This window comes from Pipistrellus kuhlii, unplaced genomic scaffold, assembly GCF_014108245.1.
Source record: "Pipistrellus kuhlii isolate mPipKuh1 unplaced genomic scaffold, mPipKuh1.p scaffold_m20_p_96, whole genome shotgun sequence".
In the NCBI taxonomy this organism is placed as follows: Eukaryota; Metazoa; Chordata; class Mammalia; order Chiroptera; family Vespertilionidae; genus Pipistrellus; species Pipistrellus kuhlii.
In genome coordinates this window covers 532,797-558,185 of record NW_023425602.1, presented here as the reverse complement: position 1 = coordinate 558,185, position 25,389 = coordinate 532,797, and the positions used below count along the sequence as shown (strand labels likewise).

Here is a 25,389-nt window from a genome sequence, read left to right as displayed (position 1 = left end):
TCTTTCGGGTCAACCAATGAATTTACGCCTCGCGCACAATGTCTCGCGACAAGGGAAACGCACTAACACATTTGGGCGCATTGGGTGGTGTCCGAGTATAAAAGGCTCCGCCCGCGCGGACAGCCGCCATTCTGGGGTTCGTTTAGAGGTAAGTTCTTATGTTTTGTCGGTTGGGGGTTAAGATTTTACTAGAGCGTTGGCCTGGGAAGCGGACTTGGCATGGATTTATTTGAGAGTCACGGCTTCTATAAGCTTCCGGACTGGACGTGGAGGTGTTTGAGACGGCAAAAGCGGTCGCCTGGGGTGTGTTTAAAAAGCAGCCCGAACTGATGACATCTTCCTCCCCTTGTGTTCTTTCTATCCCAGGTTTGAATTTTCTCGGAGAAAGACAGGCCGGCCACCAGGAAAACAGAAACGAGCCGCATCAACATCTAAGCCCTTGAAAGGATCCTGAGCGGGGGGAAAGGGAAACAGCAGCCACCAGCCCAACCACTTGTGTCTTCTGCCCTTTCCCACCATCTTTGCCCGCCCCGCCAGCCCACGCTGCCTGGGACTTGAAATCTGTGGCCGAAGGACCGTCACCACATAACTTCAAAAATAATCAACCACCCTCCCTTCCAAACCCACCCAAGTCCACTTGTCCAGCGCTTATCTATTTTTTTAATCAACTCAGAACTTTTTTTTACGACCCCCCCTCCCTAAATGGAGTTGGGTGGGGGGGGGATGACTGCTGAGTTGGCCCTTGTTTTTTTTAAGAGACTTTTTGATCCAATGAGCCCCCCCAAATAGAGTTTTGGGTTCTGGTTGGTGGTTTTATTTTTTTTCTCCAAAATTTTAACCCCCTTCCCCCCTGAGCCCGAGGTGCTGACGTCGCAAAAAAATTGGATAGTAAGTGTCGACTTTTGAAAAACGAGCCTTGCAACGAGAAATCAACGTTTCCCTTGGTGAAACCAAAAATAATGAGAGGAAGAAATGAGACCATAGAACAAAGTAGCGAACTGGAGGAAGGACCGAGCCGGTCCCTTCATCTCCAATGAAAGGGCCTTTGGTTCTGAGTAGTTCTCTCCGCCACCTGCCTCTGCCCTGCCCCGCCGCAGGCCAGGAGCGCGAAGGGAGGCCAGCAAGGGAGGATTTGATGGTTAACCCTTGGTAATCCAGCCAATTGCCAGACTGCCAAAGCGCTAAGTTTGCTTTTTATAAGGAGGACGGTTACCTTCCTCGCTTGAGCAGCAGTCTTCAAAAGGGTTAATGAGCTCACATACAAAAGATGGTGGGTCTTGTGGCTCCGGAGGCCCACTTCTTTGTGTGTGAGACGAGCAGGGCGCCTTTCAATTTGCCAGATTAATAAGCAATCTGTACATAAAGATTGCAGGGTAAGGAGATGGGCACAGAAATACTAGCTGGCTATGACTTAAGATTGCTAAATCCTCTCAATTTAATGTAATATGCTTGGGGTGTATTTGTGGTTAAAATAGGTGGCAATCTAGAAATAAAGATTGCAAGACACTTAATTCAGGACAAAATATAATCTTAGTGCCAGTACATACAAGATAGTTAAAAGTAAATGTCTTGTAATTGTTGGAGATTGCATAAGTTATTTAAAAGCAAAAGATTAACATTTTAACTTGATACTATTGGTGGGTATAGAGGGTGGAAAGGTTGGGAAATGTGGAATTCAGGAGTATTAATTTTTAAAGCCATTTAGTGCGCTTAAATGCTAGCTTTCTAGATTTGTGTCGTTAAAGGATTTTTTTTCCTTCCCTGCTTCAATATGGCGACTTTCCTTGTCCTTTTGTCTTCCAAGCAGTGTTGCAGGTTGTCTCCCATTTTGGTCCTACCTCAACCCTATTAAGGGGGTTGGGGGGGTCCAAGTCCCTCCGCTTCCTTTTGTTTGGAGGATGGGGGTGGTCGATGGTAGGTTAAACCTCAATTGCAAATTCAATTCTTCCCCGCATAAATTGTTAATATTTTAATTGCTTTTACTTTCACAACGCTCTTACTCAAAATAGGTCCAAGACTTCAGGATGGGGGACTGGGATAGATTTATTTTTTTTTCACCCCCCACCCCTCCCCAGAAAGCGTTTTTTAATGTAACTACCGGCAGAGCAGGAGTGGCCTTTTAAATTTTCTCCATTACAAGATGGCGTCCCTCCCTCTTTGTTTTTCTCCCGGTTTGCAATCCAGAGCCTAGGGCCGCCCTAGAAACTTGGTCTGGGGGAGGAGCTTCCTTGAAAGGTGATGTAATCTTGCTTCCTCTCCTCCCTCTGGAAACCCCACCCCTGAGCTCATGCCTTCTGGCCTCCCAGTGCAGGTAGCCAAGAAAAGATCTTTAGAATATTTTAAAGCCGTTATTTGAAAAGGAAAAACAAATTACGTCTTCAAGCTGTTCATTTCCTTGGGCAGCTCTAGTTTTTTAACAATGACAGCCTGATCCTTTTCACCTTTTACTCATCACTACTGCTTGGAAGTATTCCTCACCTAAGTTGCCAGGGGTGGGAAAATTATAAGACAGAGCCTTTGAGGGAGTGTGAACTTCGGGGGGGGGGGGGGGGGTTGCATACTGGAGGCAGACAAGGGCTTGTGAAAGTAACGAGACAAATGTCATTTCTGCTCAGGAACCTGTCCTTGGGCCTCCTGTGTTATGTTGCTTTGTATAATGAGAATGGGGGGAGAAGGGTATTTTAGGAATTTCTTCTCTTCCCACTCCGTTTGGGGCTAAACTGTTCAGTGCTGTATCAGGTTCCCTGTTGCTTAGCTCCTGTACATGGTACTGGGATGAGAAGTGAATCTTAGGAAAGGAGGCGGCAGTTGTAAACTCAAGGCAGGGGGATTCAAGCCTCGGTTTCTGGTAAGCAAAACCTTTCTGGTATTACATTTTCACAGCCTCGTTTCTTTTATCCCAAGAGCCACCTTTTTTGAGTTTCTTTCCCTACTTTGTAAAATTCCTTAACAATGGGAGGATACTGTCTTCATTTTCAACTCATGCAGTGCTATAGCAGTTGGTGCATATTGAAAGACCAGGCCCTCTCTGAGGTTGGTAATTGATGTCCTGTCCCTTCTACTTTTTCAAAGTCAAATCTTTATCAGTCTCTCCATATACTTGTACTTTTTTAAAGTCCTACATTGAATCATGGTTCTAGGCAGAACTGGAAAGTCATTTTGTACAACTGCCATGGTGACTTGGGTGAAACCTCAGGGCTAATTTTCTACTAGTGTGAATTCTCAAATTATTATGGATTGGATGGGAGGGACATGTCTTGACCACAAGTTTTTTTTGGTTTTTTTTTTTTAAGTTTTTAATCTTTTAAGCAGTTTGCCTTATGCCTCTGCAGCATACTTTCCTTGGGAGCTGAACATTTGCCCTCTGGGGCTCCTGATCTCTAGTGAGCAGGAGATTAATAAAATCTTACTAACACGGGAGATGGGAAGCAAAGTCCTCTAGAGCCAAATTTTTCCAGAGCACCTGATCCTTGTAGATTGTGGCCAGAGTTCTATTCTGGAATCCTTTCCTGTGGGGATGGGGATGGGGTAGGGGTGGTGCTTTTATGAATAAGCTTCTGGTGAGCTCATGTGCCAGGTTTTCAAAATGAGGGAGGGACTGAGGCTTACTACTTAGAAGAAAGAAACAACATCGGAATCGCCAGACCTAATTCATGCCACTGTTGAGTCATGCTGCAAGGCCTCAAACACCGAAGAAAGGAAAGGGAATGTAAAGGATTAAGTACAAATTATTTTCATTTCCAGAAATGCTCAAGCCTTTAAGTTAAGGTAAAGGCCTTTCTTTGCTAGAAAGAGTATTGTCATTATTTTTAAAAGGAGTTGTATAGAATTTTTGTCCTGAGCCAATCAAGTTCTGTTTTGGTGATAGGAATGGCATAACTTCAGCCAAGTTAAATACTTTCCACCCTATGTAATAAAATAACCCGCAAGTATATTTCATTTTGGAGGCAGGAGTTGGTGTCCCTACTTTCAAACTGTATCTCTGGTAAGACACTAGAAATCTCGCCAGTGCCTGTATCAGTGTGGCGGTCTCAGCCTGCAGTTCCTCCATGAGGAAAGCCCCACAGAGGACCTGGTGGAGATTGGCTAGTGCCCCCACCACTTTTTTGTACTGCCTTCAAGGAAATTAAAGTAGACCCGGTGCTGGATTATTTCTGGTTCCAGAAATCAAGCTTCCAGTGCAGTCTCCATGTGACTAGGTAATGTATGGCACTTGGTCACCGCTTCTCCCCTGATCAGCTAATTGCCTTTTCTGCTGGAGGCCTGTGCCAAGAATGTAGGCTCTTTATTCCTTTCCACTTGAATACCTTGGACTTATCTCAAATTTTACTGACTTCAAAAGAGGGAAATTGGGTTGCCAGACACTTAGGATCCTAAATATTAAGCGAGTGAAAGCTGATCTTCCTGTAGGAAAGTTAATGAGAAAACTCACCTTTTAATCATAACATGGGTGCTTGTGATACAAGATTTAATTTATTGTATTTCCAAATACAAAAGAGGATAATAATGGAAAAGTGAATATTTTAACATTTCCTCCTCTTTGCCTCCTAGCTTCTCTTGACTATTCTTGCTTTTTATGAATGGGAATGGGAAAATTACTGGATCCCATTCCAACAGAAGGCATAGGTAGAATTTAGCGCTGTACTAATTGATCTCTTTTGTCTCCAGCTCTCTCATGTGAAAGATCATTTTAGCTCAGGATAATTTGTTTATAGTTCCTGAAGGAAGTAGAGTAACAGGTCAATTGGCTTAACTGATAATTGAATATGTAAAAGGGAGTTCTATTTTTTTTAAAATATATTTTTGTTGATTTCAGAGAAGGGAAAGAGAGAGACATCTATGATGAGAGAGAATCATTGATGGGCTGCCTCCTGCAAATGCCCACTGGGGATTGAGCCCACAACCAAGGCATGTGCCCTTGACCGGAATTGAACCTGGGACCTTTCACTTCACAGGCCCACGCTCTATCCACTGAGCCAGACCAGCTAGGGCAAGGGAGTTCTATTATGAATGAATTGGATCATGGTGAGATAATATTCACCTCTGGGTTTGACTCAAATAAGTGGGATCAGCTGTATTCAGGAAGGACTGGTTTGAAGTGATGTTAGTTTAATTGAATGTTTTTTGTCAAAATTGTATTTATCTTGGTTGTTGATAATATGTTATTTAGGTTTGTTCATTGTCTTTTCAGTCTCCAATAGATGGGAAATCTGTTTTATATTTCCCTTTATTGTATCTATATATCTTTATAGGGCAAGTATCTTACGTATGTTACTACGTGGAAAAATCCCTCTATCCCTGTTTGTCTCTAAGAATCACATGGCTCAGCGGTTTGGCCTGGTTAGCTACTTCAGTGATGTTTTCCTCTGACTTCAGGTACCACTGGCCTGTGGAGGCAGGTGGCAGTCACAGCACAATTAGCCCAAATTTGCTCCCACAGCATTTACCTCCCTCCTCTGCAGCTCACAGTTTGTGACCTCAAGAACCAGTCTCCTCCCTGCTTCTGCCTTTTCTTACCTAGGTTGTTAGGGCCTATGCATTTCAAAATTTAGTGGCCTTTTTGTTGGAAGGACTTAAAGGTTAAGATTGTTGTGTTTGTTTTTTTGTCTGCCAACTAATAAGTCTGCGAATTACATTATAAGAAAATTTCTCTTTCTGCACAAAATATAGTTAGCTTTGTAAACCTTGATTTCCCCACACTTCTGCAGGGACCTTGCCTGTTAACTGTTCTAGAAGCACTGCATGAGGTGGGTTTCTCCTTGCCATCTTCCTGCCCCCGTGTTCATTTCCCAGATGCAATTATTACTGAGATGGCTTTCCTTTTTTCTGTTCTTAGAGGTGTTTCGAGGCTTTGTGGATAAAAATACCAATCAGAACCATATTGATTCTCAACTTCCTCTCTGGAACTTGGTTTTTAGCCTAGAAATTGCTTCACAATTCTCTGTCCCACATCAGCAGTTTAATTCCTCTTCTAAACTGGTCTAAACTAGCTACTTAAAATGTAATGGCGTTTCCCAGCTTCTACCTTTATTCTTTTTGGCTCCATGGTTTCTAATTTCAGGCCTTTCTTAGAGATCTTGAATAATGATAAGATTTTAAGGTGGTTAGAAATAGGGGGTCAGATTTGCATCTTCGCCATTGAAACCACAAACCTTGCTCTCTGAACCAATAAAAACCTGTGCAGTGTTTGTTAACAAGTGACATTCTACTTAAGACTTAGGAGGACCTGCTTGATTTCTTTTGCATCCATTTGTCTCCATTTCTGGGAGCTCCCCACATGTCCCCTGGGGGAAGATCCTGTTTTCAAGTTTTGTTCTCTGTCACCTATCATTTTACCTAAGATTGCTGACTGGTGCAAGCAGCACATATTCTGCCACTTTTGGACTAAGATAAAGAATCAGCTACTCTTAGCAGACATTTAGCCCAACACCCAAGATTGGCCCAGTTATTACCAAGTCACAGTTTTGTTTGTTTTCAAACCAGATTTACCAGCAAAGAAAGAGAGCCAGGACTTAATAAGTAAAAAATACCTCTGAGAATTCAGCATTTTGTTAGAGGAGTGTGAACGTTAGCTCTGTGCTATCTAATGGAGTTCAGCTGTCCTAGGAAGGCTGTACCTGGAGGCGAGAGGGCTGTGCTGCCCACTCCTGCCGCTAAATTGTCTTCCCTTTAGTCATGTAGCCATGCTTAACTTGCCAGGCTGTGTGCTCAGTGCTGCCAATGGTCTCTCTTGAGTTTTCTTTTCTTGAAAAGAATGAGTGTAGTTGAACATAAATTGAATAATTTGTTTTGTCAAATGTATAAATGGGATTTTTAGAGGGTACACTGGCAGTGTCCTTGCCCCCTGCTTATTCTGTTGGTTTGTTTTGTCCTCTCATCTTAGGAACTTGGACCATGGGTTCAGGTCCCATAGACCCCAAAGAGCTTCTCAAGGGCCTGGACAGCTTCCTTAACCGAGATGGGGAAGTCAAGAGTGCGGACGGGATTTCCAAGATCTTCAGGTGAGTCCTATTTCCATGTGCTGCGGGTGGAGGATATTGTGTGTTATAATAGGGCAGACAGGCTAGGTGTTCTGGAGAGGAAAGGGAAAGTGGGATTGAAACCCAGTAATTTTAGAATAAGTGCTAGGGAAAGGTGATCCCTTGGTTCCTGACTATAATGGAGTTAGATATTTGGATATCCACAGTCACAAGGGAGTCGTGGTGCTGTTTTGGGTTGGTCATGTTTCACATCCCCAAACTGTCATTTCCTTCAGGGATCCTAAGTTTCCCAGGGGGGGCAAATGGCTAAGCCCATCCTGGAGTAAAGGCTGGGTGTTGGCGGTTGGGACGCTTTACCTGTGAGCAGAATCTGATGTAGCCTGTGTGTTAGGGGAGCAGCAATGGTCATCTCCGCGCCCCCACCCGCCAAGATCAAGTTCTCTTCCATCCTCCCGTGGATCTTCATTTCACTGTGGATCCATCCCATCCACCTAGAGGCCATGTGACCTTCCCCCTAGCAAAGTCCCAAGTGACCAGGGCTGTGCAGGTGCTCTTGGGCTAGAGGCTCTGCTGAGGGAAGAAGAGGCGCTCTGTGGCTGCTCGATTCCTAACCTGTCCCTCTCCTACAGCCTGATGAAGGAGGCACGGAAGATGGTGAGTCGGTGCACTTACTTGAACATTCTCCTGCAGACCCAGTCATCAGAAGTATTGGTCAAGTAAGTGGGGATCTGGGTGACTGCAATGGGGGTCCTGGGTTGTTGGTGGGGAACAAGGAGTGTGGGATGTGGTCCTTCCGAAGTCCAGGAAGGGCATCAGCTTCTCCTCCCACCTGCCTGCAGGTTTATTGATGTTGGTGGCTACAAGCTCCTTAACAATTGGCTGACATATTCAAAGACAACCAACAACATTCCCCTGTTGCAGCAAATTCTGTTGACCTTACAGCACCTGCCACTCACCGTGGACCATCTCAAGCAGGTACCTTCCGTCTTTCCTACCTCAGTGCCGCTTCTTTGGTTGAGCCTGACCTGAGAAACTTACACTGACTCTGAGGAGACTGTGATCCTTGGGCCTGTGAGGGGAAATGGTAGGAAAAATAGGAATTGGTAGACTTGGTTCAAATTTATCTCCTTCAATAGGTGTCCTTGGGACACTTCATATTTCCTTTTTTTTTTTTCTTAATTTAAAAAAAAATTTTTTTCATTGATTTTCCACAGAGAGGGATAGAGAGCTAGAAACGTCGATGAGAGAGAAACATTGACCTACTGGGGATGTGCTTCAAACAATGTACATGCCCCTGACCAGAATCGAGCCTGGGACTTTTTAGTCTGCAAACCGACACTGTCCACTGAGCCAAATCGGTTTTGGTAGGGCACTGCATATTTCTGAGCCTCAGTCTTTTTCATCTATAAAATGGGAATAATTGTATCTACCTAATTGGATTATTTTAAGGATTAAACTATGCCCACAGCCGAGACCGGTTTGGCTCAGTGGATAGAGCGTTGGCCTGCGGACTGAAAGGTCCCAGGTTCGATTCCGGTCAAGGGCATGTATTATACCTTGGTTGCGGGCATATCCCCAGTAGGGGGTGTGCAAGAGGCAGTTGATCGATGATTCTCTCTCATCGATGTTTTTAACTGTCTATCCCTTTCTCTTCCTCTCTGTAAAACAATCAATAAAATATATTTTTTTTAAAATAAACTTGTCCACAAAGTTTTTGTGGTTTGGGGGTTTTGTGTGTTTTTTTGTTAATCCTCGCCCAAGGATATTTTTCTATTGATTTTTAGAGACAATGGAATACAGAGAAATATCAGTGTGAGAGAAACACATGGATTGGTTGCCTTCTGCATGCACCTGACCTAGGCCCGGGCCAGGGTAGAGCCTGCAACCAAGATACATGCCCTTGACCGGAATATACCTGGGACCCTTTTGTTCCGCAGGCTGACTGCTCTGTCTCCTGAGCCAAACCAGCTAGGGCCCCACAAGATTTTTTTTTCTTTTCCACAAAGGATTTTACATTAGACTGTCTCCACATAGTCACTGTTAAGGGGCTGTAAGGAGATGGGGAGTGAGTTTGGGGGCTTGTGAGCTGAGTGGCCTTTCTGTCCTGGCATTTATCTTTCTGCTGTTCCCCGTCTCCCACAGAACAACACAGCCAAACTGGTGAAGCAACTGAGCAAGTCAAGTGAGGATGAAGGTAGGAGCCAGTTCTTCCTCTCTGGGCCTTCCTCCACTACTTATACTTAACACCCTTCCTTCCTTACTCTTCGTACTTCCCGTTGCTTTCCTCTGTCTTTTGAAAATTCAGTTCCTCTAACCTGTCCCCTGTCTCCTGATCTCAATTTCGAATGGGATTTGTTCATTTCTCTATTATTGAGGATAAGATAAGGTACCATGCTTTAACCAGAGCTGATTCTTTCTATTTATTTATTTATTTATTTATTTATTTATTTATTTTAAAGACAGAAAGATATTGTGCTGTTTCACTTATTTATGCATTCATTGTGTCCTGACTAGGGATAGAACCAGCAACCTTGGTGTACCAGGATGATGCTCTAACCAATTGAGCCAGGGCTGGAAGCTGATTCTTTTTTCTTTTCTTTTTTTAAATATATTTTATTGATTTTCCACAGAGGAAGGGAGAGGGATAGAGAGCTAGAAACGTCAATGAGAGAGAAACATCGACCAGCTGCCTCCTGCACACCCCCTACCGGGGATGTGCCCGCAACCAATGTACATGCCCTTGACCAGAATCGAATCCGGGACCTTTCAGTCCACAGACCAACGCTCTATCCACTGAGCCAAACCGGTTTCGGCTAGAAGCTGATTCTTAAGAATTCTTGGTGCACCCAGGCCAGATAGTTCAGCCTTGGGGGTAATCAGGGGCGGGGCCAGGGCTGGCCAGGGAGTGGGACTGCAGGACAGTTGGCTGATTGTGCTCTCTGGTCAAACTCTCGGTTGAGGGGGCAAATTGTGCATTAGCCTTTTATTATATAGGAGGATATGAACAGTTAGGGCAGGTCAGGGATACAGACAATAGTGTGTTGAAGGCTGGGGGTAGGGCCGGGGCTGGGTAGATATTGCCCTGACCGAAATTGAACCATGACTTCCTGGTTCATAGGTCAATGGTCAACCATGGAGCCATGCCGGCTGGGCTCTCTTCTTTTAAAAATAAGTTTTTATTAACTAGAGAGAGAGAAGAAAGGAGAGAGTGATAAACATTGATCAGTTGCCTATTGCACACCCCCTACTGGGGATCTAGCCCATAGCACAGGCATGTGCTCTGACCCGTAATCGAGCTGGTGACTTTTCTATGCTCAACCAACTGACCCAGGCTGGCCAGGGCCTCTACCTTTCAATTCCCAGTTTTTAGGTCCTTTTAGATACAAAGCACTTCAGTATCTTTGTGACATCTCAGAGTATCCTATATAATAAAAGGCTAATATGCAAATTGACCGAACGGCAGAACAACCAGTTGATGTGATGCACGCTGGCCACCTGGGAGCAGACGCTCAATGCAGGAGTGGCCCCCTGATGGCCAGTGCTCAGCCAGAAGCCCTGAGCTGGGTGGGAGCCTCTCCCGCCTCCATGGTAGTGCTAAGGATGTCCAACTGCTGGTCCAGGACCTAAGCCGGCAATCAGACATCCCCTAGGGATCCCGGACAGCGAGAGGGTGCAGGCCAGGCTGAGTCCGCCCCCTCACTCCCCCTCGAGTGCATGAATGTCACGCACCAGGCCTCTAATCTGTAGTAATAGTAATTTATAGTATAATATATATCCCAGAAAGCCCTTAAGTCATTGCACATCTGTTGTTCCTTCTTTATCAGATATGTTGTTCCTGTTTTCTGGCTGGCTCAATTTTTCTGCCTTCTTTGAATATAGATTTAATTATTATACTTTCTTTGGAATCTCACTGGACCATACTATCAATTGCTCTGAAAGGTTTTATGACATTGGGGATAGATACATTGGGATTCATCTTTCCTTAGGTACAGAAATTTCCAGTTTGTGACTATTTTGAAAAGTTAAGTTTTAATTTTAATATGACAAGCTCATTATATGAGTCTGAAAGTGGAAATGTCAGGAAGAGAGATGCCATAGATAAGAGATGTTATTTGCTGACTACAAAAAGAAAGAGCAACAAACGAATTTTATTTTTTTAAATTCTCTGACCTCTTTTTTCTTTAAATAAACCACAACTCTAAATTGGTCTGTTTTTCAGCTCTTTTTTTATCCTTGACATACTTAATTGATTTTCTAAAAAGATTGCCTAGAAAGTCTTTTGTAAAATGAATCTAAGTTAGCTTTCTTTGTATCGTTTGCCTTTAGGACAACACAGAATAATGCTGTTCATTTTAGAAGCTAGTAGTCCTTCAGATCTTGAACTCTGCTATCTTTCTCATGATTTTAGTTTCTGGTATTTTTTTAATCTTCACTTGAGGATATTTTTTCCATTGAACTTTTTTTAGAAAGTAGAAGGGAGGGAGGACAGAGAAATATCGATGTGAGAGAGAGACATCAATTGGTTGCCTCCTACAAACTCTCTGACCAGGGCTGGGGATTGAGCCTGCAACTGAGGTATGTGCCCTTGACTGGAATCGAACCTGCAACCCTTCAGTACAAGGCCAACTCTTTATCCACTGTGCCAAACTGCTAGGGCTAGTTTCTCTTTTAACAGAAAGGGGAGAGCATAGATATTTGGTTCATTCTGCCTTTCTAATTTTGTGACTAATCTCTATGCTTTTATGTGGTATGAGTCGATGTTATAATCTCACATCAGTATTTCCCTTGTCTCCCTTCCTCTCTGTAATCAATAAAAATATATTTTTAAAAGTAACGATGTGCTGAAACCGGTTTGGCTCAGTGGATAGAGCATCGGCCTGCAGACTGAAAGGTCCCAGTTTCAATTCCGATCAAGGGCATGTACCTTGGTTGCGGGCACATCCCCAGTGGAGGCTGTGCAGAGGCAGCTGATCGATGATTCTTTCTCATCGATGTTTCTTTTTTTCTTTTTTTTTTTAATATATTTTATTGATTTTGTACAGAGAGGAAGGGAGAGAGATAGAGAGTCAGAAACATCGATGAGAGAGAATCATCGATCAGTTGCCTCTTGCACACCCCCTACTGGGGACATGCCCGCAACCAAGGCATATGCCCCCGACCAGAATCGAACCCGGGTCCCTTCAGTCCCCAAGCCGACGCTCTATCCATTGAGCTAAACCGGTCCCGGCTCATCGATGTTTCTAACTCTCTATCCTTCTCCCTTCCTCTCTGTAAACAATCAATAAAATGTTATTTTTAAAAAATAAAATAAAAATAAAGAGGAAACTGTTTCATGGACTCACAACTATAAACCCACCCTGTATATATGAATCAGTGAAGCAGTTTTTATAATGTGTTCTGTAATAAATGTTCAAACATCTCTATTTTCTGTTATTTATGTTATTTATGCTTTTCCTCTTTTTGTCCCCTCAGAGCTCCGGAAGTTGGCCTCCGTCCTTGTCAGCGACTGGATGGCTGTCATCCGCTCCCAGAGCAGTGCCCAGCCTGCTGGTGAGCTCCCAGGTCCTTTGTCCCCGTACTGATTTATCTCCCAGTGCCTTCAGCCTGCTTCAAGGCTACGGGCAGTCTTTCTCTTTATCTCAATAAAATCTTTTTCTACTTTGTATTTCCACCACAGAGAAAGATAAGAAAAAGCGAAAAGAAGAGGGAAAGGGCCGGGCCACCCCCCCTGACCGACCTTTAACCGAGGTGAAGGCTGAGCCCCGGGCTGAGGAAGCCCCCGAGAAGAAGAAGGAGAAGCCTAAGTCTCTGCGAACCACAGCACCCAGTCACGCCAAGTTCCGCTCCACTGGTGAGGCTGCTGGCAGGCCGGGGAGGCTGTGGGCATGTGCGCGCCCAGGGCCTGTGGTGGAATTGCTGGACTGTGATATGCAAAAAGACTAGCGGGGGAAGCGCAGGATTACTCAAGGCCAAATAACCGAGAGGAAAGGTCAGGAAGGCGCCCTGGCCAGCGTGCTCGGTTGGATATTGTCCTGTGCACCAAAAGGTCACTGGCTTCATTCCTGTCCGGGCACATGCCCAGGTTGTGGGCTGGATCCCCAGGAGGGAACAACATCAATGTTTTGCTCTCACATTGATGTTTCTCTCTTTTCCTCTCCCTTACTCTCTCTCTAAAAATCAATTAAAAATCTTTAACAACAAAAAAAGTCAAGAAGGAGGGTGCGAATTCAACCCCACCTCCTGTCTCTTCCCCAGGATTAGAGCTGGAGACTCCGTCTTTGGTGCCTGTGAAGAAGAACGCCAGTGCAGTGATGGTTTCTGACAAATACAACCTTAAGCCTATTCCCCTCAAGCGTCAGAGGTAGGGACTCTGTGCTGAACTTCTGAGGGGGCTGGGTCTGAGGCCACGAGAAAGCAGGGCCGTGTTTTTGACAGCTCTTCTCCCAACAGCTCCGCAGCTGCCCCAGCAGACCCTGCGCCCCATGCAGAGAAGAAGTACAAGCCACTCAACACCACACCCAATGCCACCAAAGAGATCAAAGTGAAGATCATCCCACCACAGCGTGAGTCAGGCTGGATTGAATTGGGGAGCAAACTCTTCAGGGGATGTATGGGGGCGGGGGAGGGGTCCTTCTCTTTAATGTTCTCCTCCATTTTCCTTTGACTTCTTGGTGTCCTTTAGTTTTTTCACCTCTGAAGCTTGTTTCATAGTGTTACTTAGGAGTGACCTGAGATGAGGTGGAGGTGGACTCTTCACTGACTGGTTAGGGACACTCCCAGCTTGCAGGGTGATCTGTCATGTCCTATGGCTGGCTTTGTCAGGTGCCGGAACTCAAGTTCATATCGAAAACCATGGCTTGCCTGCCTTTAATCCTATATAAGAAAGAGGTAATATGCAAATTGACCATCAACTGGCACAACAAGATGGCTGCTCCCCATGTGTTCAAAGATGACTGCCCACATGTGGACACAAGATGGCAGCAGGGGAGGGCAGTTGAAGGGGAGACCAGGCCTGCAGGGGAGGGCAGTTGGGGGCAATCTGGCTAGCAGGGGAGCAGTTAGGCGTTGATCAGGCTGGCAGGGGATTTGTTAGGGGCAATCAGGCAGGCAGGCAGAAGAGTGGTTGGGAGCCAGGTGGGATTGGGCCTAAATGGGCAGTCTGACATCCCTCAGAGGTCCAAGATTTGAGGGGATGCAGGCTGGGCTGAGGGACACCCCTACCCGCCTCGGGCCTCTATAGGAAGATAACAGCCCAGCTGGTGTGGCTCAATGGTTGAGCATCAACCTATGAAGCAGGAAGTCGTGGTTCAATTCCCAGTGAGGGGCGTGCAGGAGGCAGTTGATCAGTGATTCTCTCTCATCATTGATGTTTCCATCTCTCTTTCCTCTCTGAAATGAGTAATAAAGATATATATTTTTTTAAAATAGAGAATAATGTCAGGTATTTACTGTCCATATGCTCCCTGGCCACCTTGAGCTTACTGTGTCCCAGGTTGAGGCAGGGTCTGCACTGAGCCATTTTTCTGCCAAGACTGGTTCTATAGAAATAAGGATTATAACTGAAACCGGTTCGGCCTGTGGACTGAAAGGTCCCGGGTTCAAGTCTGGTCAAGGGCATGTACCTTGGTTGCAGGCACAACCCCAGTAGGTGTACAAGAGGCAGCTGGTCAATATATCTCTCTCATCGGTTTCTAGCTCTCTATCCCTCTCTCTTCCTCTCCGTTAAAAATCTATTTAAAAAATAAACAAATATGTTAAAAAGAAAATAGGATTATGAAGGAGGGTGCTTCCTTTTATAGCTATGGAGGGCCTTGGCTTCCTGGATGCGCTCAACTCAGCCCCTGTCCCAGGCATCAAAATTAAGAAGAAGAAGAAGGTGCTGTCACCTACAGCTGCCAAGGTATGGGCCTTGGGTGGTAGGTGTGGCGGGGTGTGAAGGTAAAGTCAAAGGAAGGGCCCAGAGTCCTGGCCAGTGTGGCTCAGTTCATAGTCCCATACACCCAGTGGTGGCTGGTTCGATTCCTGATCAGGAACATGCCCTTGGTGTGGGCCCTGTGAGGGTGGGTGTGCAGGAAGCTGATTGATGTTTCTCTCTAAAATCAATCAAAACATAAAAATAAAAAAAGAAGAAGAAGAAGAAGGGCCCAGCAGCTCAGCGTTGAGGAGGGCAAGAGGAGTTTGTCTCCGATGCCGACTGTGACAGTGGCCAGTGTTTGACATGGAGCCTCGTTTATATAAACTGTTGAGGGATCCTGCCCCGGACTCTGCACTAACTGCCTTGCCTTGACCTTGGTTTTTCTGTCAGCTCATTAACTTCTTCTCCTTTCACAATAGCCAAGCCCATTTGAAGGGAAAACAAGCACAGAGCCAGGCACCGCCAGACCTTCTTCCCCAGAGCCTGCACCTCCTGAGGCGATGGACACAGACCGTCCGGGGACCCCCGTGCCCCCTGTGGAGGTCCCAGAGCTCCTGGATGCAGGTCAGCGCAGAGGCGGCCGGGCGGGGGGTCCCCAGGGGAAGGGCCTGTGTCTGAAACCTCTCCTGTGTACAGCCTCTTTGGAGCCAGGCGCTCTGGATACAAAACCAGTGGAGAGTCCTGGCGATGCCGGCCAGCTGACGCGGAAAGGCAGGAAGAGGAAGACGGTGACGTGGCCTGAGGAGGGCAAGCTGAGAGAATACTTCTATTTTGAACTGGATGAAACTGAACGAGGTTAGAAGTCCAGGTTTCTATCTGATAGGCGGGTACGGAGCGTTTAAAACCGCTGGTGGTGCTTACTTTTCTTTCTTCTTGCCAACAGTAAATGTGAATAAGATCAAGGACTTTGGCGAGGCTGCTAAGCGAGAGATACTGTCAGACAGACATGCATTTGAGACGGCCCGGCGTCTGAGCCATGACAACATGGAGGAGAAGGTGCCGTGGGTGTGCCCTCGGCCCCTGGTTCTGCCCTCACCGCTCGTCACCCCTGGAAGCAACAGCCAGGAGCGGTACATCCAGGCCGAGCGGGAGAAGGGAATCCTTCAGGAGCTCTTCCTGAACAAGGAAAGGTGAGCAGAATGGGCCGCCGGCCGGGTTGATCATGGAGAGGGCCTGGGTCAGTATTTGACCACCGTTCTTGTTTTGTGCCCCCCGCTCCTGTGCTAGCCCTCACGAGCCAGACCCTGAGCCCTACGAGCCTGTGCCCCCGAAGCTCATCCCCTTGGACGAGGTGAGTGTGAAGTGGCTGGCGGGGCTGTGACGGATGCTAGTGCAGCTCTCGTGCGTGACTCCTTCATTCTGTGGTTGTCCTCACTGCTCTGTTCTTTCAGGAATGTTCTATGGATGAGACTCCATATGTCGAGATCCTGGAGCCTGGGGAGGCCGGTGGCTCACCTGATGGGGCAGGTGGCTCCAAGTTGCCTCCTGTTCTGGCCAATCTCATGGGAAGCATGGGTGCTGGGAAGAGCCCCCAGGGTCCCGGAGGAGGAGGCATCAATGTCCAGGAGATCCTCACCTCTATCATGGTATGAGCCTTGTCCTCGGTTCTGCCCCTCCCCTTACCCCAGGCCTCCTCTTCCTGCATCCCTCCTCGGGGCTCACCCTTTCTCTGCTGATGAGGACTGTTGCTCTCTAGGGTAGCCCAAATAGTCACCCCTCAGAGGAGCTGCTGAAGCAACCAGACTACTCAGACAAGATCAAGCAGATGCTGGGTAAGGTCATGGCAGCCAGGGCTGGGGATGCAGGGGGATTGCCGGGCAGTGGCCAGACCTGGGGGTGGGATGGAGATTGGACTCTGCCAGCTTGGTCTTCAAGGGTTCGTGGGCCCCGCCTAAGGGAGAAGGATATCACTCTTCTGACTGTTTGACTCTTTCTTCATTAACAGCACCACATGGCCTCTTAGGCCCCAGCCCGATGGCCAATGGTTTCCCACAAGGAGGCCCTGGGGTCCCCAAGGGAATGCAGCACTTCCCCCCTGGCCCCGGGGGACCTATGCCAGGTAGGCGGGGCCTGGGGTGCTGGAGTAATGGGCTTACCTGCTCACCTGTGGTCTGTGATAGTGTGGGACTGACCAGGAGGGGGAGGTGGTTTAGGGTGAGAGGGAGCAGTCTCTTGAGTGTAACTTGGTCTCCCTTTTTTTCCTAACAGGTCCCCATGGAGGCCCTGGAGGCCCTGGGGGGCCAGTGGGTCCACGTCTCCTAGGCCCACCCCCCCCTCCCCGGGGTGGTGATCCCTTCTGGGATGGCCCTGCTGACCCCATGCGGGGTGGCCCGATGCGGGGCGGGCCTGGGCCTGGGCCTGGGCCTGGGCCTGGGCCTGGGCCATACCACAGAGGCCGTGGTGGTCGAGGGGGCAATGAACCTCCTCCCCCTCCTCCTCCATTTCGAGGGGCCAGAGGAGGTCGCTCTGGAGGACCCCCAAACGGACGAGGGGGCCCCGGTGGGGGCATGGGTGGAGGACACCGTCCCCACGAAGGCCCTGGCGGGGGCATGGGCAGTGGCACTGGCCATCGTCCTCATGAAGGTCCTGGTGGGAGCATGGGTGGAAATGGTGGACATCGCCCCCATGAAGGTCCTGGACATGGCGGACCCCATGGCCACCGGCCTCATGATGTCCCCGGTCACCGCGGCCATGACCATCGAGGACCACCTCCTCATGAGCACCGGGGCCACAATGGCCCTGGCCACGGAGGCGGGGGCCACCGAGGGCACGATGGAGGCCACAGCCACGGGGGAGGTGAGTCCCTGCCCCTGCGCTGCTGATTGTGCTGTCCCCGCCCTGCCCTCCCCCAGGCTCTCTGAAAGGCCCTGGAGGGGGGGTGACCCAGCATCTCCTCCCTAACCATCCACCCTCTCTTCCAGACATGTCCAACCGCCCCGTCTGCCGACACTTTATGATGAAGGGCAACTGCCGCTATGAGGACAGCTGTGCCTTCTACCACCCGGGGGTCAATGGGCCCCCCCTGCCCTGAGGACCCTGCCTGCCCCCACCCTGTTATGGCTTCTGTGAGGCCCGTTTGTCCCTTCCCCAGCTGAGGAGGAGCCGCCGCCGCCGCCCCACCCTCTGTCCTGGGGCTTCTGATCACGGGCGCCCCACGTCCAGCTCCCCTGGCGGGCGAGGCGGCTCGGCCGGCTTCGCTTTCGGAGGAGACTGCCCTGGAACGCGAGCTCCTTCCCGGTGTGACCGCCGACGCTGAGGGCACCGCCTGTGCCAGGCTCCCGGCACGGAGCTCGTGTGGGATCAGCCGCCCTCCCAACCGTCCGAGCCCAGACCGCCGTTCCTCGGGGTGGGGCTGGGTAGGGATACTGGACACCCCACTACACTGAGGGCTCCCTGCACTGCGCTGGACACACGCTGAGCCCTTCTCTCCAAGGGCAGACGAGCAGCCTTTTGGGAACGCGGTGGCGGTCTGCCCTGCACACAGCTCATGCTGGAAGCAGACACTTCGGGGAGACGAGCTGTGCATGAACTGAATGAAGCCAGCACGCCAGCCTGACGGGCACACTACATGCACCGCCTGGGAGTTGGCACGCTTCCTGCCCCCACCTGGAACTTTGGAGCGAGGCCACCCGAGTCCCCATCGGGCGCGTCCTGGGCGCATTCGACAGCTCTGGCCCTTATGCAGCCCTCTTTCACCGTCCCATATCAGTTGTTTTCTATGAAAACAGTGGATTGATTGGGTTTTGTGCAAGGTCTTGGGTTAGAACCACGATGGATTTGAGGATGAGTATTTTTTTTTTGGTTTTGTATATTTTGTACATTAATAATAAACAGTGGAGAGAGAAGCAGCTTATTTAACCCCTGGTGTGTTTGGACTCCTTAAAAACAAAACCCAGCCGAAACCAGTTTGGCTCAGTGGATAAGAGTGTCGGCCTGCGGACTGAAAGGTCCTGGGTTCGATTCCAGTCAAGACCATGTACCTTGGTTGCAGGCACATTCCCAGTGGGGGGTGTGCAGGAGGGAGCTGATGTTTCATGATGTTTCTAACTATCCCCCTCCCTCTCTGTAAAAAAAATCAAAATATATTTTTATTTTTAAAAACAAAACAAAAACCCAGCCATTACCAGCTTGTAGGAGTCTTGTTTTCAGACCTGAGGAGCTAGCAAGTTCTCCAAGTCACAGCTGATGCAGTGAGGGTGCTGATGTGACGCGCCCTGCATAGCAGAGCCCAGGACCAGCATCCTGGAGAAGGCAGCGCAGCCAGACAGCCTGGTGCTGCCAGCGGTGGGGTGCTCGGAGGGAGTGCAGGGGACGGGAGGAGGAGCAGGAGTGGCTGCAGGAGAAATCCATGAGCGGTGTTTTGAGAACAGGGGAGAAAGGAAAGAGTGCGGAGCTGGAGAAAATGGCCTGCTGTGAGGGAGGGAGATCTCAGACCCAGCTCACTCATTGAGGGGAGGTGTGAAATCAAGGCTTAGGTCAGCAAACCACGGCTCTTTGGCCTCTTGAGTGTGGCTGGGCATTAGAACCACTTCTTCAAAATAGACTCACCCAGCTGAAACCGGTGTGGCTCAGTGGATAGAGCCTTGGCCTGCGGACTGAAAGGTCCCAGGTTCGATTCCGGTCTAAGGGCATGTACCTTGGTTGCGGGCACATCCCCAGTAGGGGGTGTGCAAGAGGCAGCTGGTCGATGTTTCTCATCGTTTCTAGCTCTCCCTCTCTGTAAAAAAGCAATAAAAAATATATATATTTTAAAAATAAATAATTTTTTTAAAATAATAGACTCACTCAGGCCGAAAACCGACTTCTGCGCATGGGCCACGAAGTTTCAATCTCACTATCCGTGTGCAATATTTTGTGGAAGAGCCACACTCAAGGGTCTAAAGAGCCGCATGTGGCTCTCGAGCCACGGTTTGCCGACCACTGGCCTAGGTGATGGAATAAGATTCCTGGGAACACAGGAGGTTTGGGAGACCAGAACTTAGAGGGATAGAATTAACTTGGGAGTAGGAAGTTACTTAAATCTGCCATTTTTTTAAAATATATTTTTATTGATTTCAGAGAGAGAAACATCGATGAGAGTCCTTGATTGGCTGCCGCTTACATTCTCCCCCTACTGGGGAACGAGCCCACAGCCAGGCCCGTGCCCTGACCAACGGGAAGTGAACCATAACCTATGAACTCCTTAACCCACTTTACCATGCTGGCTGGGCTAAATATGCTATTGGAACTAGAAATTAGGGGAATATTACATTGGGAGAGAAGAGAGTGGATTTCAACCTTTTAGTGTTAGTTCACCAGAATGTCTGAAGGGCCTGATAAGAGATTGGAGCCAAAACCGGTTTGGCTCAGTGGATAGAGCATCGGCCTGCGGACTGAAAGGTCCCAGGTTCAATTCCAGACAAAGGCATGTACCTTGCTTGTGGGCACATCTCCAGTGGGGGGGGGGGGGGGGGGGAGTTTGCAAGGGGCAGCTGATCAATGATTCTCATCGATGTTTCTAACTCTATCCCTCTCTCTTCCTCTTTGTAAAAAATCAATTAATACACACACACACACACACACACACACACACATATATATATATATATGAGAGAGAGAGAGAGAGAGAGAGAGAGAGATTGGAGCCCTGGCTTAGCTGAGTGTCATCCCATGGATTCCCAGTCAGGGCATATACCTAGGTTGTGGGTTCAATCCCAGGATGCATGGGGGCAGCGAACTGATGTTTCTCTCCCTCTCTAAAATAAAATTTTAAAGACATGAAAAATAAAAGTGGAGGGGACAGCAAATCTTTAGACTCCAGATCTAGGGTAGATCCCGACGTTCTGTGTTCCTGAGCTCCTGGTGTTGCTCATCTGGAAAAGGAAGTCCCTGCCCTACAAAGTTCTTGGCTGTTATTTTCAAGATCGGCCACTGTCACAGGCCTCATTCACATCCTGCGAGGCCAGCGGGGCCTTTTCCCTCCCTTGCCCAGTCTCAGGAGTGACGCTCAGGCAGGCAGCCTACTGCTGCTCTGTGCACTCAGGGGAGGACCTGCGAGGAGGACTTAATCTAAAGGTGAACACGTTCAAGAGAAAAAGCAAAGAGCATGTCAATCTACGGGGCACACTTTAACTTGATTTTCTTTCCTTCTGGCTCCAAGTGCCTGTCTCTCACCTCCTTGTGTATACTGCAATAGGCCTTTAAAGAGAGCTTCAAGTTTTTCCGTTGTTATTTAAAGATGAGTCCGTCATTTTCCTTTCAAATTCTCCACAAAAATTTTTCCTGCCCTGGCCAGTGTTAGCCCATGCGAACGCAGGGTTGTGGACTTGATTTCCAGTTAAGGGTTGCAGGTTCGATCCCCGGGCCTGGTCAGGGTGTGTGTGGGAAATAACCGGTGGATGTGTCTCTTTCACATCAATGTTTATCTCTCCACCCCCCACTTCCCTTTCACACTTTTAAAAAAAATATATTTTATTGATTTTTTACAGAGCGGTAGGGAGAGAGAGAGCTAGAAACGTCGATGAGAAACAACCACCAGCTGCCTCTTGCACGCCAGCTACTGCGGATGTGGCGGCCACCAACGTACATGCCCGACTGGAATCGAACCTGGGACCTTTCAGTCCGCAGACGGACGCTCTACCGAGCCAAACCGGTTTCGGCCCCTTTCACACTTTCTAAAAATACTGAAAAATAATGGGGGCAGGGAGAGGCTGAATGTCTCATCCATTTCACCAAACCCATGGACCCATCAAGCCCTGCAGGCACTTCTCTCCCCTTTAGGTTTTTCTGTTCCTTTCTGCTTCCCACCCCTCAAGTTCTATTCAACTTCTGATGTCTCTCAACCCTTCCATCTCCAATTCTGAGTTATCAGCATTACATTTCTTGCCACTCCCGTCTGGCCTGCATAGTTTTTGTTGAGACATCAGCTGACAATCGTAAGAGTGCTCCCTTGTAGGTAACTGTTTTTCTCTTGCTGCTTTTATTTTTTTTTATTGTTTTATTTATTTTTAATTTTTTTTACATATTTTAATGATTTTTTTTGCCCTCCTCCCTCCCTCCCACATATCCCCTCCCTCCCCAGAGTTTTATGTCCATTGGTTGTACTTATATGCATGTTGTATACATGCTGCTTTTATTTTTATAAATCTTTATTGTTCATATTATTACAAATGTTCGTTTTTTCCCCCTCCATTGCTCCCCTCCACCAGGTTCCCACCCCACCCTCTGCCCTTTCCCCACCCCCCATTGTCCTCATCCATAGGTGCAAAGTTTATGTTCAGTCTCTTCCCACACCCCCATCTCCCCCTTTCCCCAAGAATCATCAGTTCACTCCCCTTCCATACCTCTGATTCTATTATATTCAATAGTTAATATTGTTCATCACATTTTTAAAATTCCCCTGGTTTTTAGATTCACTTGTTGATAGTTACGTATTTGTTGTTCATAATTTTTATCTTTATTTTCTTCCTCTTCCTAGAGAACCCCTTCAGCAATTCATATAATTCTGGTTTGGCAGTGATGAATTCCTTTAGCTTTTTATTTGTGAAGCTCTTTATCTGGCCTTCGATTCTGAGTGATAGCTTTGCTGGGTAGATTATTTTTGGCTGTAGATTTTTGCTATTCATCACCTTGAATATTTGCTATTCCCATCTGGCCTGCATGATTTCTGGTGAGAAATCAGTTGACAGTCGTATGGGTGCTCCTTTATAGGAAACTACCTGCTTTGCTCTTGCTGCTTTTAATATTCTTTGTCCTTTGCTCTTGGAATTTTAATTATGATGTGTCTTGGTGTGGTCCTCTTTGGATTCCTTTTGTTTGGAGTTCTGTGCGCTTTCTGGACTTGTAAGTCTAATTCTTTCACCAGGTGGGGGAAGTTTTCTGTCACTATTTCTTCCAGTATGTTTTCGGTATCTTGCTCTCTCTTCTTCTGGAACCCCATAATTCTGATGTTGGTTTGTTTGAAGTTGTCCCAGAGGTTTCTTACATTATCTTCAACTTTCTGGATTCTCTTGTCTTCTTGCTTCTGCGGAGGAGTGTCTTCTGGCTCTTTATGTTCCAAATCTTTGACCTGATTCTTGCAATCTTCCATTCTGTTTTTAGGACTCTGTATAGTATATTTTATTTCAGACAATGTATTCTTTATTTCTAGTTGACCCCTTATCATATCTTCATAGGTCTCATTTATCGGCCTTTTCTGGGAAATTCTTGAAAAACCTTATAAGCGTGGTTTTGAACTCTATATCCAGTCGCTTTTTGTCCTCCAGTTCTTCCGTTTGTGATCTGTTTCCTTATCTCGGCATTTTTGCAGCTTCCGAGTTGGCTTTGTGTCCTAAGGTGTCCTATATGGTTCAGTGGGTCAGCCTCCCAGTTACCTGAGGTGGACACTCTTGGTGCCCCCTTTGTGGACTGTGTACAGTCTTGTTGTAGTTAAGTCTTGATTGTTGTTGGTATCACTGAGAGGAATTGACCTCCGGGCCAGTTGGCTGTGAGGATCAGATGTGTCTACCCCTTTTTTTTAGTCCTTATCCGAGAATATTTTTCCACTGATATTTAGAGTGAGAGAAATATCAGTGTGAGAGAAACATGGAATGGTTGCCTCCTACCTTCAACTGAGATATGTGCCATTGACTGGACGCTTAGGCCCACAGGTTGATGTTATACCCACTGAGACAGACTGGGTAGGGCACTCCCTAACTCTTCTTGATTCTCTGACACCAAAACTCACAAGGCGAGCCCTGTTTCCCATTCTCTTCCCCTGAAAATATCCGAGCCTACATTTTCTTAGAGGAAGAATATCTCCTTCCAAGGCAGTGTGTCGCTTCTGGCCTCTCCTCCCCCACCTGGGCCCCCCCGACACACACACACACAGTTCCCCACAGCGGCCAGAGCAGTTCTGTACAGATGAAACCAGATCAACTGGCACCCTGTCCAAGGACTACCAGCGGCTTCCATTGCTTCTAGGACCACATTCCCACTCACTGGCAAGGTTCCTAAGACTCTGAGCATGTGTCCTGGCCTAACTCACACTCTAAGCTCAAGCCATGTCTTCTGACTATATCAAGTTCTTTCCTGCTTTCATATGTATATATTGATTTCAGAGAAGAAGGGAGAGGGAGAGAGAGAAACATCAACAATGGCCCTAACCGGTTTGGCTCAGTGGCTAGAGCATCAACCCACAGACTGAAGCATCCTGGGTTCGATTCTGGTCAAGAGCATGTACCTTGGTTGTAGCATGCAGGAGATAGCATATTGAATTTCTCTCTCTAAAGGATATTTCTAACACTATGTCTTTCTCTTCCTTCCTGTAAAATCAATTAAAAACATTTATAAAAAGCATCAAAAATGAAAAATAAGAAGCATCAACTATGAGAGAGTCCTGCATTCCCCCACCAGGTTTCAAGCGCAGTCGGGGCACATGAACTGGCAACCTCCTGCTGCACAGGCTGACCCCACCCACCTGAGCCACACCAGCCACGGCTCCAGCTAGTTCTCATTTGTTACTTATGCATCAGGTGACACTGGTTGGGAACATCCTACAGGTCCATGCCACCCACCCTGGTGCATCCCTGAGGGCAGGCTCTTCTCCCCACTCCTCTGGTTCGCTGCTTCGCCTGCTCCAGCCTCGGCTTCCACCTCCCTTCCTCTGCGGTGCCTCCTCATGCCACGCCAGGTCCCTCCCCTTGCCTCCAGGGGGTGCTCAGCCGCCCCCTTCCCAGTGGCACAGCGGACGGACTGCAGCTGCCGCTGCTGAGACAGGAGCCTCTGCCCTGGGGCAGCTGAGCTCCGGCCCTGGCCACAGCGCAGCCCCCACTCCTGCCCCCTTTGACTCTTCCCGGCCACGGGCTCTCCTGTTCCCTGGCAGCACTGACAAGACCCCTAAAATGCCTCGTGTGTTCCTAAAACAGTCCTATCCTGGCTGTCACTCCAACCTAGGATTTACCCTTCCATCATATTTTTTATCTTTTATTGTTTAAAGTATTACATGTATCTCTCTCCCCCCAGACCTTCCCCCAGCCTCCCCTACCCGCTGTGCATGCCCTCATCCCTCCCCACTCCCCGCCTGTTGTCACCTAAGGAGCACTTTTTCCTGACTTTTCGTGTGAATGGGGGGACGACATTGCTGCGAGAGGCACACCAGCTGGTTCCCTCCTGCACATCCCCCGGCCAGGCTGGGAACTGAACCTGCAGCCCAGGGACGAGCTCTCAACTGGAAAAGGAACCCGTGGCCCTTCAGTTCTACCTACAGAGCCACACCAGCCAGGCCGTCATCCTTTTTTAATTCTCTTGGAATTTTTTTCTTAAGGTATTACGTGTGTCCTTACCGCCCCATTGCCCCCCCCGCCCCTCCCACACACACACCCAGAGGACGGGAGAGGGAGACCGACTTCCATGTGAGAAATACTGACCGGCTGCCCCCACATGCTCCTGACTGGAGATTGAGCCTACAGCTCAGTATGTGCCTTGACCAGGAATCAAACTCTCAACCTCAGTACACAAGACAGCACTCCACTGCAG

At 48.0% G+C, this 25,389-nt stretch overlaps 1 protein-coding gene across 8 annotated transcripts; it reads left to right on the top strand.

Moving 5' to 3' along the window:
• The first annotated feature begins 3 nt into the window (after positions 1-3).
• On the top strand, positions 4-18,753 carry PPP1R10 (protein phosphatase 1 regulatory subunit 10). 8 transcript variants are annotated; one of them, XM_036428936.2, is made up of 20 exons: positions 4-148; positions 367-888; positions 6,884-7,001; positions 7,610-7,696; positions 7,820-7,955; positions 9,123-9,174; positions 12,453-12,530; positions 12,655-12,831; positions 13,185-13,341; positions 13,431-13,543; positions 14,780-14,880; positions 15,315-15,459; positions 15,532-15,690; positions 15,779-16,025; positions 16,123-16,186; positions 16,287-16,481; positions 16,592-16,667; positions 16,841-16,954; positions 17,104-17,691; positions 17,817-18,753. In XM_036428936.2, exons 3-20 carry the CDS (start codon positions 6,895-6,897, stop codon positions 17,924-17,926), a joined length of 2,706 nt encoding a protein of 901 aa, XP_036284829.1. In that variant the 5' UTR covers positions 4-148; positions 367-888; positions 6,884-6,894; the 3' UTR covers positions 17,927-18,753. The 8 variants fall into 8 exon arrangements, with proteins under 8 accessions (XP_036284829.1, XP_045434270.1, XP_036284832.1 ...); XM_045578314.1 differs by lacking the exons at positions 4-148; positions 367-888 and adding an exon at positions 2,695-2,848; XM_036428939.2 differs by lacking the exons at positions 4-148; positions 367-888 and having other exon boundaries at positions 12,658-12,831; positions 13,236-13,341.
• Positions 18,754-25,389: the final 6,636 nt, after the last annotated feature.

What these genes read in the sequence shown, in the direction of transcription:
- PPP1R10 (XM_036428936.2), top strand. Translation starts at nt 6,895, where the DNA reads ATGGGTTCAGGTCCCATAGACCCCAAAGAGCTTCTCAAGGGCCTGGAC. An exon ending in GGGATTTCCAAGATCTTCAG is followed by an intron (nt 7,002 to 7,609) that starts GTGAGTCCTATT and finishes CCTCTCCTACAG; the next exon opens with CCTGATGAAGGAGGCACGGA. An exon ending in AGGCCACAGCCACGGGGGAG is followed by an intron (nt 17,692 to 17,816) that starts GTGAGTCCCTGC and finishes CCTCTCTTCCAG; the next exon opens with ACATGTCCAACCGCCCCGTC.